The sequence below is a fragment of the Haliotis rufescens genome, unplaced genomic scaffold (assembly GCF_023055435.1).
Source record: "Haliotis rufescens isolate VD_foot unplaced genomic scaffold, xgHalRufe1.0.p SCAF_32, whole genome shotgun sequence".
Classification (NCBI taxonomy): Eukaryota; Metazoa; Mollusca; class Gastropoda; order Lepetellida; family Haliotidae; genus Haliotis; species Haliotis rufescens.
In genome coordinates, this window is record NW_025964024.1 from 2,969,144 (window position 1) to 2,986,932 (window position 17,789).

At 39.5% G+C, this 17,789-nt stretch overlaps 2 protein-coding genes across 3 annotated transcripts in view; both read left to right on the forward strand.

Moving 5' to 3' along the window:
- The first annotated feature begins 162 nt into the window (after nt 1-162).
- LOC125371946 lies at nt 163-794 on the forward strand. The gene is made up of 2 exons (XM_048380646.1): nt 163-237; nt 327-794. Exons 1-2 carry the CDS (start codon nt 163-165, stop codon nt 792-794), a joined length of 543 nt encoding a protein of 180 aa, XP_048236603.1.
- Nucleotides 756-17,789, forward strand: part of LOC124152099 (glutamine-dependent NAD(+) synthetase-like) — a 45,800-nt gene continuing 28,766 nt past the window's right edge. Inside the window, exons 1-3 of one of the 2 annotated variants that reach the window (XM_048380679.1) lie at nt 756-893; nt 3,673-3,857; nt 7,049-7,109. In XM_048380679.1, coding sequence (XP_048236636.1) covers nt 3,773-3,857; nt 7,049-7,109 — 146 coding nt within the window. In that variant the 5' untranslated portion in view covers nt 756-893; nt 3,673-3,772. Of the gene's footprint in view, nt 894-3,412; nt 3,858-7,048; nt 7,110-17,789 lie in introns of those variants that run through there. The other variant, XM_046524851.2, reaches the window with a different exon arrangement.

The following is a 17,789-nucleotide window of genomic DNA, read 5'->3' on the forward strand; positions in this document are numbered from 1 at the left end:
TGGCGCAGGAGACTTGACCGAACTATTACGTAATATTATGCTTATCCTATACAATCAATGTACGAGTAGGAATAGTCAGTGCTGTAAACTTGATAAACAGATTTGGAAGGGTGAATTGGAACGTAAGACAAAGCCCTGCGTGTGGATTTATGTGGACAAGCTATGAAGGCTCCTACAAGGAAAGACATGGGTCTACAGAGTGTGACAAAGGCTTACAGAGTGATGAATGTGCCAAGGGTCTGTGGAGTGATGGATGTGCCAAGGCTCTGTAGAGTGATGAATGTACTAAGGCTCGATAGCGTGATGAATGTGCCAAGGATCTACAGAGAGAGGAATGTGCCAAGGGTCTTTGGAGTGATGAATGTGCCAAGGGTCTGTGGAGTGATGAATGTGCCAAGGATCTGTGGAGTGATGAATGTGCCAAGGGTCTGTGGAGTGATGAATGTGCCAAGGATCTGTGGAGTGATGAATGTGCCAAGGGTCTGTGGAGTGATGAATGTGCCAAGGATCTACAGAGTGATGAATGTGCCAAAGATCTACAGAGTGATGAATGTGCCAATGGTCTGTGGAGTGGTGAATGTGCCAAGGGTCTGTGGCGTGATGGATGTGCCAAGGGTCTGTGGAGTGGTGAATGTGCCAAGGGTCTGTGGCGTGATGGATGTGCCAAGGGTCTGTGGAGTGATGGATGTGCCAAGGGTCTGTGGAGTGGTGAATGTGCCAAGGGTCTGTGGAGTGATGGATGTGCCAAGGGTCTGTGGAGTGATGGATGTGCCAAGGGTCTGTGGAGTGATTAATGTGCCAAGGATCTACAGAGAGAGGAATGTGCCAAGGATCTACAGAGAGGAATGTGCCAAGGATCTACAGAGAGGAATGTGCCAATGATCTGTGGAGTGGTAAATATGAAAGGGTTTGCAGTCAAAAGAAATAATGTGACGCCGGTTTCTGTCATTCACGTAGTTATTGTACGAGATAAGGCCTTGGTTAAGAACACTATACTACTGGCAAAGCCAGGATAAGTTTAGTTGTGACCTGACAATTAACTCCGTATGACACCATGTATAAGGTCCGCCATCTGGAGCTTACCATTGTGAAGAAAGGGGTAGCGGGTGGTCCGCGACAAGTAGTACGATGGATATGTGCGTTTCCTGTCTCGGCTAACGAGTTCTAGTGGCAAGTTCAATAGCACACAATAGAACGTGCTGATGTGAGGTACCCGACGACTGTGAAAAAGGTGACAGCAAATTTGCAAAGATAACAACAATAGAGAAATATCGTGACAATGAAGGGGATACATTTGCTGTAAAAATGGGATACTTTTCATTTCCCAGAGAGCAATAGCAAATATTTTCATGTCATGTCATGTTGAAACCTTAACGTAGCGATAGTTGAAACAATGACATATATTGTCTTCCTTAAATAATTCCATATATGATTGTTTATGTATGATTTGGCCATGCTTACCTAGCATTGACATGTTTATTTGTCTGTAATTAACTTATATCGTATTCTAACGACGTATGGAACATTCTGGTATCTACTTGTCACACCGACCTCTTAATAGACCTCTTAATTAGCAACACGTGTGTCCACGGGAGCGTAGACCTGCACATGCACAACATGCCTAACCCTCTCTACCTGTAACAAACCAAATATGTTTACCCAAATTATGTACAGCGCCAACTTGTCTCAAACGCGTTTGGGAGTTGGTTCAACTTATCCAGCTTACCAGTAGTGATCTACTTATGAATTTAGAGATATTCTTATATTAATACTGTGAGGGAAAACGGCCTGTCGTATAACTTGGGCGGTTGTGAGAGAGTAACACGACGACAGACTAAAACAGCATCAAATATGTTTATTATTTACTTCCGGATTCCGTTCAACTTTATTTTGTTGATTTGAATACAAATAAACGTTGCCTCCCAACCCCATAGATGTGTGTGATATATATGGTGTTTTAAACCCATCCGGATTCGAAACAGTTTGTGCGTAGTTTGTGAAGCTTATCATTGGTGGCCCTTGCCTCACGTTGTTTTGTGTAAGTATTGACTCTTCTTACTCAAAAAGCGAGATATTAGTATTTTGGAGCATTTTCCATTGACTAATCTGTAAACACATTATGCATGAAACGTACACTGGTGATGCGTGCTTACGTCTGGGTTATTTTTTCAGTTTACGGACGAAAGTCACAAAAAGGAACTGTGATAAAAATAAGTCTTTGAATGGCATTTAGAAGTGATACACATACGGAAGAGGGTTTATAGGTATCACCTTCTTTGTTTTAAGGAATACAGCGTTTCGGAGTAAATGCATGAATGGATGCTATGACGCAGAGAGCATATATATGTTCATGTAAGAACAGCAAAACTAATAAGATAGCAAAGGTGGAAACTTAACAAGGGAATCCAACCATTAATTATCGCTGATTGGTGATTAGCAATGGACAAATGGAAGCAAGGAGTTAAATTATCACTGTATGGTTATAGCAATAGACAATAACAACAACAATGTGTTACTTATCCAGTCGGCTTCCTTTTGTCTATTGCTAATCACCTATCATCGCTAATAAACTCTTGGCTTCCATTTGTCCATTGCTATTATCCGTTGCTGTGTCTCCTCATTTCGCAGGCGCCCCAGTTTGCAGTCAGCTCAAACAACCAAAAGACATTTCTTTAATGCACTGCAATGTACTACCTTCCTACCTCTTCAGGGGCGGTCGTGTAGCCTAGTGGTTAAAGCGTTCGCTCGTCACGCCGAAGACCCGGGTTCGAATCCCGACATGGGTACAATGTGTGAAGCCCATTTCTGGTGTCCCCCGCCGTGATATTGCTGGAATATTGCTAAAAGCGGCGTAAAACTATACTCAGTCAGTCAGTCAGACCAAACATTCATTCACCTGATGAAGGAGTAACATTTACTCCGAAACGTGGTTTTTCTCATAATAGAGAAGCTGACACCTCTTCCTAAAATTGAAAATAGTTCAAAATTGATATTGACTTTCCCTGAGCGCTTAAAAATAAAGATGTAACTGTTAATATTTTTAGCAATATCATCATCCTATGCATGTAATACATTGTTGCAAATACTTAACAAATCGAAGAGTGAGTGAGTACGGTTTTATGCTACTTTTAGCAATATTCCTGTAATATCACGGCGGGGGACACCAGAAATGGGCTTCACACATTGTACCACAGGAACTCGTTATTGGTCAGTAAAAAAATATATACCCCCTATATGTAAGTAGAGAACTTACATATAGGGGGTATACATTTTTATTTACTGACCAATAACGAGTTCCTGTGCATTGTACCCATGTCGGGAATCGTACCCGGGTCTTCGGCGTGACGAGCGAACGCTTTAACCACTAGGCTACTCGGCCGCCCCAACAAATCGAAGAACGCCTTTTCCAACGAAAGTAAATCTAAGTACATATAACTGTAAACATATTTAACACCCCGCTGGCCAGATTAGCTTGAAAACAAAACCCGACCCAACCAACTTTAATAATAAAATAACAAATATAATACGATAAATTGAGCAACACACGTTTATTCTTATTTCTATTTCAACCCAAACAATTCGTAAAAATAGTAAACCACGAAACGGAAAAAGAATTGTGTCCCAACATTCCTTTGGTTATCAGGAACAGGTTCCTTGAAAGCTTTTTTTTAGCGACAGTCGAACTACGAAGGGGATGGAAGTGGCCTCCCTTAGATGAGTCCACACTCCATCAAATCGTGTACTGGGGGAGACAGGTTACCAGCGATTAAAGATGGGGCGAACTGTGACAGTTGCCGTCTGCACGCTCAACCAGTGGGCCATGGACTTTCAGGGGAATTTCCAAAGAATTCTCAGCAGTGAGTATCTAATTTTGCCAGCTTGCCATGGTAACAGTCCAACAATTAACACACGCCTAAATCGATAGTAGGTAAGTCAGCTCACTGCTATCTATAATTCTACCGTCCCTAGATTGAATGTTTCATATTGACAAATCGCCTAATTAGATTCGCAGGGACTTATTTTCGGAAGGACTATTCATACCACATGCACACATTCTGCTTGATAAAGTTTGCAGTGTAACAAGCAACTACCCACTTCCTGTGCCAACATTCGCCATTCCACACGAATGGCACACACGGATTGTTTGCCGTGCTGATGCATGCTGGTTCAAGGGTCGTGTCGCTCTCCTGTTTGGGGGATGCTCTCCTAGCTGAACATGTGATGTCATGAGAAGATCAGAAGCATGCATGAATTATAGAATGAGTGTTATAAAGTTATTCCCTCACCCACAGGCCCCTGTGGCAAATCAATAATGTATATTTATATATATATATAAACTCCTGTGGCACTGGATTGCCATCGCAATGTGTGTTTTCTAGGTTATATCTAAGACGTTGCAAAGTGAAACTGTCCTCATGGTGTTGCGAAAAAAGCCCCCAAAAACTTGGCAAAAACATATCCAGTTAAGGCATTCGATGGGGAGTAGGTGTTAATCTGATATGTTCAGATTATAGGTGTTAGTCCCATACACTTTGCTTAAGCCTTAACCCGATTATGGGTAATTAATCTGTTAACTCAAACAGTAATCTGTGTCACACTGACATGTCAGTGATGCGTACAAGATGAACAGGAGGATTCATCATGATTCATATTATTGCTTTTAAATGATGTATTTAAGACCTATGTTGGACTTCTAATAAATAAGCAATGTACAAATGTATGTAATGTATATTTTGTAAATATATCTGTGATTTACTATGTTTATCTTTACATTAATCTAAAATCATTTCTCTGAATAACAACAGAACTCAGTAATTTAATATAACTGCAGTTCTTATGATGTACCGTATTTTCTTGAGTATAGTGCGCACTTTTTTTCCAAAAATAATGGAATATATTATTCCTGATAAAAAAAATAGTTTCAGATATAACTTTATAGGATTTTTAATGCAAGGATCGGCAAAAATTGTATCATTGGGTGTGTCTTGACTGAATCACCGGTCGATTCCAAGAAAACGTGTGTACAGCTGATTGCTGTTTCCGGCTTAGTTTACGAGAAAATACACAAGGTAATCTTAATCCCTGGATATATAACAATGCCTAGCAGAACAATAAATACTATTTAAACGGTAAATAAACATGTCTGGTGATTTTATATCTCAAATTTCGAATTTGTACTGACGAAGTTTCTTATCACCCGTTCGTTTGCCGGACTTCGCTGAAAGGGTACGGTGTAATTTTTTTCTGCGCATAATATTCAAATTTCTTTTTTTCCAAAATATTGAACCCGCTAGAGGGGGGTGCGCATTATACATGGGTGCGCACTATACTCAAGAAAATACGGTACAACCTTGTGAATGCTTCATGATGTTTTTTAAGAATTGACTTTTACTTTGTGTGAGTTCATTGGAGTATGTCACACAAAGTGAGTTCATTGGAGTATGAACCTTCATAAAGTGAGGGCCAAACTGTACGAACGTCAGAGCTTGTGAAGGACGTGGACCTTGATCTATACACAATTTTATTTAGTATGTGTGACTTCATGTTTACACTGACAGCAATACAACAACCAGCTGTATCGTGGAATAAAATAGTTCCTCAAAACGAGAGGTGACATGAGCGTATGTATGCTCAACATGCTCAACAGGGACAACTTTTGTAGTTTCTTTAGATCAAAAGGACTCAAATAATATCCTCATTAGATGAAAAAGGTCTGTTAAGAACTACCTCGGTAAGTCAGTCACAATGACAGCGCGTTGTAATACATTTACATCAAGTACAAGAAATCAAAATACATGACACGAGAAACGTGATGAGAGATTTCCAAAGTTGTTAATGAACCTGTAGCGGTTACATGTGATAGTCATCATTGATCAACTGGCCGATCATTGAAAGGTGATTAAAGATGTGTCAAACACGGATCGAGTCGATACTACGATAGTTTTCTGATCATTTAGGACCTTTAATCTTGAACTCAGCATGTCGGTATACATTGAGAAACGTCAGAGTTTGCTGCTTCTGTATGTTTTCGTGCTAATTTAAGGAATTCCCAGGGGTGGAAGAAGTCCGTTAATGTTTACGTCATTTCAAGAACACAGTCTTGTGATAAACGTATGAACGTCAAATTGTGTCGTTCATACACTTATGAACGTCAATTTCGCGGTCATGTGACAGACCTCTCGTCCAATGGAAAAGCTGCATATCGTGTAAACGTCAAATTAAAAAATTATATGACTGTGAACCATAACCCTTAATAATAAATAATATAACCAAATAAGCAGGACAGATCTACACTTTCTTTTAACAGGAGTTGCCCCTGACTGTGCGACAACAAGTTCAAATTTAGCTCCCTTTAACAAATGACCAACATTACATGCCAGTTAGCTGTAACAGGGTCTGGTAGATTTATTCCATTTATGCAAATTAGTTAACGCACATAGACACTGAAGCACTGTTGCATACTTCATTCTTGTGACATCAACCATATACTCATGCTGAGGAAAATGTTCAATGAGGCTTTGAGCCACCATAAATATCCCAGAATTAGGTCACTGTGAACTACTTTCAATGAGTTGTATGTGCAATTTCGTTTTGAAACCCTGTGGTCCAAGGGTATCTCAGGGGTATTATATCATCATGGCCATGTATACATATCTCCTTTATCATGTTTATATATGTTATAACCCACGTAGATCATTTTTGCCCCATTTATATGAACAAAACGTTGTATAACACATAACACGAAGGAGTGACTGTAGGTCAATGAAACTTGGGGCATGTCATCCTTAGGGTGGGTCCAGATTAGCAAAGGTCATGAGTGACCCATGTTTAAGGTCAAGGTCACGTTGAAAGTCATTCATAAAGTATGTGTACCATTTTCACTGAAATGCCTTTTTCTGCAGATGTTTTTGAAGTTTTATACAGTAGTTATTATGGAATGGTTATAATGGTTTATACATTATACTTGTCCTGGTTTTTTAGGCATTACAGTATTGCTACTGATCGGAGTGATGAATTATAAATGATAGGCATATGTGTTATGATGCAGGCATCCAAGAGGCCAAGAATCGGGGGGCTCGATACAGGCTGGGCCCGGAGCTAGAGATCCCGTGAGTATGCCCAACACACATGCCTATCTGTGGTACTGTCACCACACACCATGCACAAGTGCCTATCTGTGGTACTGTCACCACACACCATGCACACATGCCTATCTGTGGTACTGTCACCACACACCATGCACAAGTGCCTATCTGTGGTACTGTCACCACACGCCATGCACAAGTGCCTATCTGTGGTACTGTCACCACACACCATGCACAAGTGCCTATCTGCGGTACTGTCACCACACACCATGCACAAGTGCCTATCTGTGGTACTCTCAACGCACAACATGAACATGTGCCTTTCTATGGTACTGTCAACATACAAAATGCACAAGTGCCTATCTATGGTACTGTCAACACACAAAATGCACATGTGCCTATCTATGGTAGTTAACAAGCACAAGTGCCTATCTATGGTACTGTTAACATGTACAAGTGCCTATCTATGGTACTGCTAACATGCACAAGTGCCTTTCTATGGTACTGTCAACACACAAAATGCACATGTGCCTATCTATGGTAGTTAACAAGCACCAGTGCCTATCTATGGTACTGTTAACATGTACAAGAGTAGTATAGGTAATAGGGGTTCTGGCTCACTTCCACTGGAGCTGGATTTATATACCTATACTGCTACTACAGATGGAATTTTTTATGCCAAAATGATTATGCGATTCAACGATAGTCATGAGATTCAGCTAAATTGACTCCAGCTCACCAATACCTGGGACCAATCATTGCTTTAGATGAGTCTAAATGGTAATAAAAATATTCTTTATTATTTTTATCGATAAAGCGATATTCAACATTTTTATTAAGTTCTTCGTTCATTTTACTAGGAGACCAGACTATATAACTACACTCTTTTTGTAAATTGATAAGAAACAATTGATAACCGTATTTGGTTGGTTTGACATCACTGATATAATAAAAACCTTGTGGTAATTCTTTCCATTGAATAGCTTTCTCCATTATTATATATTTATGTTAGCATTTGTCTAAATGTAATCACACGATAGTAAACAATCTATTTTTAATCTCCAACCAGTTCTTTGGTTTTGGCACGAAATAATTGACGTGCTTGTTGCCTCCCCTGTTCTATGAACTTTTTTTTCTCGTCTTCGCTAATACCACTGATCTTACGAGATTTTGATCGAATCTCCTGCTTCATTTCATTGTATTTGGTGAGCTCCGACAGCACTAAACGAAACTCATCCTCGGATATCTTACAATCGGCCATTGCTGTCGAAATATGATCCTCAATGCTGTTCAACTTTGCTTCGGCGAGTATCCGAATACTATCGTGTTTTAATGCTTTCTTTTGTAACCTACGAGAAATGAATTTTATCGCTATTCCTGCCAGTCCCGAGACTCCAGCGGTTATTTCCATGCCGAGCACGATAGGCGCGGCGATTATAGTTGATAGTAAACCGATACCCACTACACCGAGTCCCATGCCAGATACTAAAAGCACGGTGTCAACTCCGTCCAGAGCATTCACGGCTCTGCGATACTTTTTATACAATCCAAGTCTCAACTCCCTATCCTTCCCTATTCGATGTTTTATGTCGCTTATTTGATGTAATCGAAATCCATCAACAGTTTCCATCTTTTCAAATGCTTCACCGAGCGTCGGATATAAACTCATAGTGTATATTACGATCATATAATAGTCTTTAATTGGTCTTGCTTAAATGTTTTGAGACTATACATCAATCTTATCAAATGTATATTATACGGCAAGAATATCTTAGAAAGAGAAATACTGTCACTTTTAATAATTTGGACCCCCTCGAGGGTTGCAACGGGCGATGCTCCGATATGAATAATACTGCAACGTTGACGCTCGTGTTTCTTGAGCCATTTAATCGATAGACCTGGTAATATATCGAAGGCATCTTCCGGTGCATCTCCGAACAAGACTTCAATAATAAGCGTAGAAAGATTAGGTATTGCACTCAGGTTAACTTTAATATCTTCGAATTCAGTAACCAAATTTAAAGTAACATTTTTTAAGACCGGACGACTATATAACATATGACCTGGGTTTTCTGGCAGGGGAGTGACCAACACACTTTTTCGTTTTGACGGGATATAAGCCGCGAGTACGATGCCACTATTTATTATCTTAGTTAAATTATGTCCCTTACCCATCATCACATAAGGTGGGGTAATGACGATATTCAGTAGCCACTCGATGTTTGCTTCGATCATAGTCCATTTATTATCGTCGTTGCGAGTAATATTGCACGAAGTGTTTTTAAGGAGTCTACTAACATCAACATCGCTTAAATCTCCTAGATTACCCGTGAATGTGACTTCTTTCCGATTGTATACATTATCGTGTAAGTGTAAAGCGTATAACTTACCATCGGTGCCGGGTTTACCGAATCCTTCCGTGTCTCCGAGATCGGAAAGCGCAATTGTATTACATTGTCTTACTGTTCCAGGGCCTGATGCATCAACCATTATTTTTAATATGGAGTGTTACACTTAAGTATCCTATATGTACTGGTTGGTGTTTTACATCTAATACAGAAATTTTGAGGTCTGAAATAATACCACGCTTCAATTTTTTATATTGTAATGTCGAGAATGATTCCGTTCTACCGCTATTGTATTTTTCATTTTTCACTGGAACACTTCTGAGCAGAGTTGAAGGACTTTCTAGTTGAATATTATCCTTCGTGCTTATTTGATCAAGATGGATGAACAACTCTTTATAGGGAACTAAATCGGGTAATTTAATTCCCTGTCGTGGTTTGTTAGAATTTATAATTCCTATTCTATGATGAAATCCAAGTGTAACTTCTAAGTATGGGATAAGAATTACAGTGTTTTCTCCAGAGTCGATTTTCACTGTCCCATTCGACTCATTTTGTGTGAGACTCATTCCATTAGGCTTAAAAATTTCATCATTGAGTGAGCATACGCTGTAATACCCATCAGGTATAGTAGTAATGGCTCTGTCAATACCATTGTTTTCACCTATTATATGTATCTTATTATTATCTTTCGCAGCACTTATATTGGTCCACAGTGGGTAATACGTTACGTCGCATAGAGCTACTTCGAGTTGTCCATCCGAGTTATCGATAGTATGAAGCAGTTCAATAGACTGACCATTTGTTATTCCAGGTAGTGTAACATACATATTAAATATACAATGATACTATATCATAACTTAAATATGAAATCGAGATACATTACTAATCAATCGATTATAGTAACTGCCTCTGGTGCTGAATTTTTCGTTAAATTCCCAGATATCTTTGAAAATTACAGGGTCACGGCAACTAGCGATAAAATGGTGCACGATTGGTTTCACAATCCGATGCAATTTTGGCAGAATCAGTTAAACTTTGCCGTATGGTGTGCCACAACGGGATGTGGCGTATCTGTTAATGCCCCAGGATTTATGCTAAATAAGTCTGTTTTATTATTTCACATGTATTATCAGATTAGACGTATACTTAAAGAAATTAGTGCTCCTTTACCGCAGGATCGAGCGTGGAATTCCACAAATAATAATTATGATAGGTCCGCGTATGAGCGTATTTGTAATGAATTTAATGTTTCTACGAGTAAAGATTGGCGCATTAAAGGAGCAAACCATGGTCTAGGTGTTCCGTACAGCGGACAAAGAACTGTTAAAGAAGTCAGCGATGATTTAGTTAAAAAAACTCATCAACCATTCGATCCATTTAAATTCTTACAGATAGACAATCTTTTTGTAAGATTGCATAATCTTAATCATGGCTGGGAACTTTCGAGTAACGATTGGAGAGGTTCTCTTATGAGTTTTAAGGGTGGTTTGGCTTATATTGTTACAAAATTTATACAAATGAACGATACTGCAAACGCTTGGAATGAATTTCTTAATGATAAAACGGAAAATAATTTTACTAACCCAGGATTTGTAAGATTTAATGAATCGATAAGAACTTATGTATGGGCAATTCTCGGAGCACAATCGCAAACACGAACATCCATTATCGGTTCTGGGACGGCGCTCGATGCACAAAAACAGTTTGTTGCAAACGTGGAGGACGCCATTAATTCACCAGTTGACATACCATCGTCTATAAAGCGTTTTCAAGATGCATAACAGTACGCTCAATCCAAAGTGGACTTCGTTTATGCGCCGGGACTATACATGTCTCCGAGTAATATGGAACTTAAGATCGGTCAAGTGATAGGCTATAATAATAAAATTGTTATCGCTACCGATCAACAAAAACCAGGTATAAATTCAGATATTAACGTTGAATTAATAACGCAAACGATCACGGGCGAAAAGGGAATAGTCAAGCCGCAAACACCAACTATCGCTAAAACTTCTACTAATGCACAACCATCTACAAACGCACACGCACAAGTACCACCGCATATTGAGGCTAAAAATCAACAACATATCGATGAAAAAACAGCGCTTGTAGTGGGTGGAGTCTCGGTTGGTTTACTCATGATTTGGTGGTTAAATAGTTCTTAGCGAATACGTACAACAGCCCTGCAATTGCTACGATCAACCCCCACAAGTTTTGACTAAGCCAAGTGGTGGTCTTAGCTAATAAATTCAATAGCCAGGAAACAACACTCCCTTCTATACCGGGAAGTGCGGCCGCGGCTTTCTCAGCGAGCTTTCCCAGTGCTGAACCTAATGCTTTTAAATGCTTTTTTATCCACTCTTTTATACCATTTTTATCGTTAGGAGGTGATCCGCCTCCACCTGTACTACCACCTGTTAACGAGAGAGTCAAAGTCGATATAATAAATCCCAACGCGGTTAAAATACTGGCAATTGTTATTCCCTGTTCTCTGAACAATGTTTTAATTTTATCGGCCAGTGTAGTGTCATCGTTGAGGACTTGATCGATAGTTTCTCGAATACGACTGATTTGAGAACGAAGTGCCTTTCTATTACTGGAAGCAGCTTCGAGGCGGGCCGATCTTTCGTCTTCTAAGTTACGCAATCTTTCAGCAACGCGGCGTCTACTGAACTCATCGCCCGCCTGTTCGAGTTTTGTTTTCTCTTTAGCTATATGCTTGTCGATTTCGGATATCTTGGCTATATTATTGATGAGTTCTCCCCGCATTGTTCGCATTGCCTTGTCAAGACCTCGTAATTCCCTAATACTAAACTCCGATACCTGTAACGTGGAATTATCGTAATAGGTATCTAAGATTTCTCCGAGTCCGTCCGAGGCCACCATCGAGGCTGCTTCCAAATCATCTGTATTAACGAGTTCATCACGCACGGTTCGAAGAACCTTAGTAGTCTTCGCGGAAAGTCGTCGGTAGTCCACAAAACCTAATTTATCACGAACAGTGCCGATGCCGTGTTTAGCAGCTATCGTAGACAAGGCTAGGGGCTTACGAGTACGAGAATGCATAAGATCAATATCCGGAGAGTCACGCAGTCGCAATATTCCTTTACTATCTATCGTAAACTTTGAATAGACACGGCCTATTGGGGTATCTTCTTTTAAGGCATCGTAATAATCATTGACGGACGATTGTAAAAGTTCATCGTTAAGACTACTAAACCTGGTTTCATCAGTACCCTCTTCAGTTCGATTCGGATCATCAAAGGTACTTAGATCAAAGTCATTAATATCAAAATCAGTCATTTTTATATTAAACATAGGGTACATAATTTCAATATAAACAATGTCTTCACAATACGGACGCAAGTTAAACCCACAACGTAGACTTCGAGATCCATTAGGGGTCAAGGCAATTCGTCAGTCTGTAACTATAACTAATAACCCTAGTACCATAGATCAGAATCAAACGCTTCTGGTTCGCTTTCCTAATCTCGGCGCACACGATATGTTAGTTCCGGAAACTGTCTGACTAGCATTTACGATTAGTTTGACTTCTACAGACGTTAACAGAGAGCCCGTTCAGAACATAGGTCGTGCTATCGTCAAGAAAATCGCCATTAAAATGAGCGGTAATGAGGTTTTGAGTATCGACGATAGCGATGTATACTATTGCTACATGGATCTCTGGAGAACGGATAAAGAGCGGGAAAACTTACAGTACCAAGGAATTTGTAATAAGAACACATTGAGACTGCGCGTGGGTGCTGAAAATGGTGTTGATACCAACGAAAAAGATAAGGCCGTTGCCGACGCATTAGGTAACAGATTCTATGTTCCCTTAGACTTTGAATTACTAGATTCCCACATGCCCTTTTATCAAGCATCCCTAGGTGATAGGTTAGAATACGAACTCACTTTTAATGACTACGGTAGAGTAATCAGATCTGCTAATGAAGATGCTAGCTATTCCATTGACAATATATCGCTGGAGTACGATATGATAACGGATCCCGAATTAGCCAGACAAATTCGTAACCAGTATACGGGAAGTTTAGCCATTTTGTACGATCGGGTGCTGCGACACCGAAAGATCACAAGGGAAAAAAAAAGATACGATGTGGAATATCAATCTAAACGTTCCCACGAGGTCGTTGAAGGGTATTTTAATGTTGTTCGAGGACCCCTCCGATGCGTTTAAAAGAAATACCGAGAAGTTCTACAATCCCAAGATTACAAAAGTAGAATTGACTATCGAGGGCGTTCCTAATCAACTATATAGCCAAGGAATGCTAGCGTATCACCAGTGGGATGAGATTAAAAAACTTCCTTCTATAAAACGTTCTCCGGAACGTGAAAGATTTGTCTCTCGGGAGTGTATCGATGGGTGAATACCTCACCACGAAGTACGCGCTATGGCTCGACATGCGAACAACGGACGATGACCAATTACACGGCAGTGGGAGGAGAATAGAAAATGCTAGCGAGGGTGCCACCATACAGATAACGAAGCTCCAGGAAGCGGCTGGTAAATTAAACATATATTTGTACGTGATTATGGATGCGCAACTTAATATACAGAATGGGAGATTCGTGCAAGCAATCTATTGATAATCTTTTACCTAAAGATCCGCACTGCGCTATCATATGCGGGCAAACGGGCTGCGGAAAAACAGCTTTTATTCTAGATATTTTAGAAAGTCATTATCGGGACGTTTTCGATCATATCATTATTCTGTGCCCGACTATAAGCGTTAATAAAACCTACTTATCGAGAGATTGGGTAATGAATGACGACGGGGTACACAGAGTCGATCCGGGCGATCGTTTACAAGACTGCCTCCGAGTATGTCACGAAAGATACAAAGGACAATCGACCCTTTTCGTAATAGACGACTGCAGCGCGAGTAAAGAACTCACAAAAAAGAAAGATATGCTTTCGTATTTAGCATTCTCCGGTCGGCATACTCAACATAGCGTTTGGGTACTTACTCAAAAATACAACTCTGTCCTGAAAGATCTCAGAGAGCAGACCAAATGGGTAGCACTTTTTCATTGCAAAGATCGAGATTCATTCGAGGAATGTTTACGCGAAAATGATGTCATTTATACCAAGGGCGAATGAGACAAAGTCAGAAAAGTGTTAGCGGCAACGAAGCACTGTAAACTCGTATTAAAAACCGATCAACCAGCTGCTTATGCAATTGCTTAGCAAATTATAGCAAATTGTAGCAACTGCTTAGCAAAATTAAAGCAAATTGTAGCAAAATTATAGCAAAATGTAGCAAAATGTAGCAAATTGAACATTAGCGGTTAATATTACATAAAATGTGGTTCGAAATCCTCATTCTTTCGCAACAGTTCATTATTACGGGATGTATTGGATATGTCATATTATATTATGTTAGACTTAAATATCTCTTTAGGTATTACATTATGGAATGCGACGAACTCATCGAACAAATGCTCAAAGAATCTGATGCAGATCAAAAAACACAACAACATGCTGATAAATCTTTAGATAAACATAGAGAAAGACTCGCCGCTTTGGTAGCCGGTGGAAAATGTTCCCAATTTTTGGGAGAAAATTATACCATTGAAAAAATTGATAACATGACCGACGAAGAGATTAAAAAACTGTACGCGCGTTACGAGTCTAGACTGGGAGCTACCATGACTAAAACGATAGGGTCTTCTATATTACAACTATACACAGCCGTAGCTAGTACGTTTCTCCCCATCCCGGCAGAACATCGCCTGTATTTATGCGAATCTCTCGAGAAAGACCCATTCATCGAACATGCTATAAGCGCAGTGAGCTGTGAGTTTTATCATAGATACGGAATGTTTTTAGCTCCGTTCACCACAGCTTTAATAACGGCTAGGTATTGTCAATTTAAACATACGTGCCCACTTAATAATATAAATGGAGACACAATCACAACAGATGACACCACAGATTGTGAACGAGGAACCACAGATTGTGGCAACGCAACAAGAAGTGAACACACAACAAGTGAATGAGGAACCACCACCAGTGAATGTGAATGCACCACATGTGAATGAGAAAACAAAAAAACAACCCAGAGTTACTAAGAATCCTTTGAAAATAGCTGCAGGAAGAAAGGGAGGGCTGGCGCGAAAAGCGAAATTAATAAATAATTCAAATATTAATCCGATTAAAACATGGGCACTAGTAGGAGTTGCTGGTATAGCGGCTGTATGGTTCTTTTATAAGTCCGGAGAAGAGAAAACGTCACCCCCGCCGCAACAACAAGTTCAATTAGAGGTTAGTCCTCATATAATGCTATAAGAAGCATGACTACTCCAGCTACAGACGGTAAAATGTTGGTAAACGCGACGTATCATTCAGCGGTGGTCACCGGCTTGGCCATTGGCTATGCCCGTATGCCTAAAAGGATTACTAAAGCCACACCTCCCAAGCTAGATTTTAATGGATATGACATACCAATGATGGTTCTGGATATTGGATTAGCTATGGCAACGAAGGATATGCTCATCAAACAAGGACTTATCCCGGAAGACATAATGAAGTAATTAAACATTTGAATATTTTATATTATTATACATATGGCATCAATTGCGATGATGGTCGGTGGAGCTATTGTTAATGCTCTAGCTTTTTCGGGGAGTAATTTTTTATTTTCTAGTATGAGAGGTTCGGAGCAGAAAAGACATAATAAAGCTTTAGAACAACTCCAAGCAGCCCAGTCACAATGGGTCAGAAATAGGACATTAAGATTAGACTTTATTCATGAAAAACTGCTTAAGGAAGGACATTCAATTCAAACGTTTAAGGATGTTGAATCTGCCATGCACGAATACTTCCTCGTTTATGGGAAAAAACTAGACCCAATACCAAGACCAACAATGAGTCAGTTTTATACACCGTCAGAGGAACAAAAGAACCGAGAGGTCGCATTTATTATTATTGGATTGACTTCTCTATTGATTTTCAGCTATACCATGCATAAGTCAGAGTGACAGCTGTGGCTATGCATAATCAATATCTCACAGTGTAGCTGTGATTTGCATTTAGACAAATGATATGATAGATGTATACCATGAATAACTGCAAGTTTACACTCATGGGAAAGACTACCCTTTGTAACCGACGCTGTGTTGATTTTTTTTACTGCGGCATACACAATTATTACATCAGGCGCGGAAACATTAACTATACGTGTTCTGTATGCGGGATAGGGGTCAAAGGTCGTTATTGTTTATGCAAGGAACACGGTGCTGATAGGGTCAGGAACCAGATTATTTATGCTAGGAAGAGAGATTACATCAATGAGAGGAATAGGTTGGGGAGAATATGTATTTAGATATATGAAAACAACCAATTAGACATTTGTCTCATTTTGCATATACCATTCAACCACAATGGTTTTTGTCAGAGAATTAAAAGCTATGGCAAAGCAAAGTGGACTGCGTGGATATTCTCGTATGAGAAAAGCTGAATTGATGGATTTACTCGGTTTGGAATACAACAGACCCCAGACTGTTAGAGAACTCAAAGTTCGAGCGAGAAACAGTGGGCTGAGAGGTTATTCTCGAATGAGAAGAGCTGAATTGATCGCTTTACTAGATAATAATCAACCTATTGATAATGATGATATTCAACCTAATAATGTTGATAATCGACATAATAATGATAATGATAATCAACATCAAGAATTAATATTTGTACCCACATCCGCCGGCGTTGGTAAATATCTAAGAGGTTGGAAGATGGATATTAATTCCAACATGGATGTTAACGATATTAAGCCCATCATATCGAGTAAAATTAACGAGGAATTAGATGATTTACATAGTATAAAATACCAGCTGACGATTAAAATGACATTGAGTAAAAGTAACACAGACGATAGCGACGAATATACCGAACCATATTTCCGTAGCAATCAAGAAGTTATAACCGAATCCGATACTATAAACTCATCATTAGATACATCAATTCAGAGAATACAGGAAACTTTAGAACGCTGGACTAATAGAGGTTCGGGTTGGGGTGTTGATAAAATCGATAGTTTATATTTAGATATAGCAAATTATATGCCTTTCAAAGGTGGATCTTATATAGATTTACCTCCGTATTATAAGAAGAAAAAAGCCATAATTAACGTAAAAAATAAATCCGATGACTGTTTAAGAATGATGATAAGATCTGCATTGTTCCCCGTAGACATAAATCCGGATAGACCTTCTAGCTATCCCCAAAACGATGGACTCAACTTCGATGGTATAGACGAACCTACACCAATATCACAAATTGATAAGGTGGAAAAGCAAAATAATTTAGCTATAAATGTTTTCGGACATTCTAAAGGAA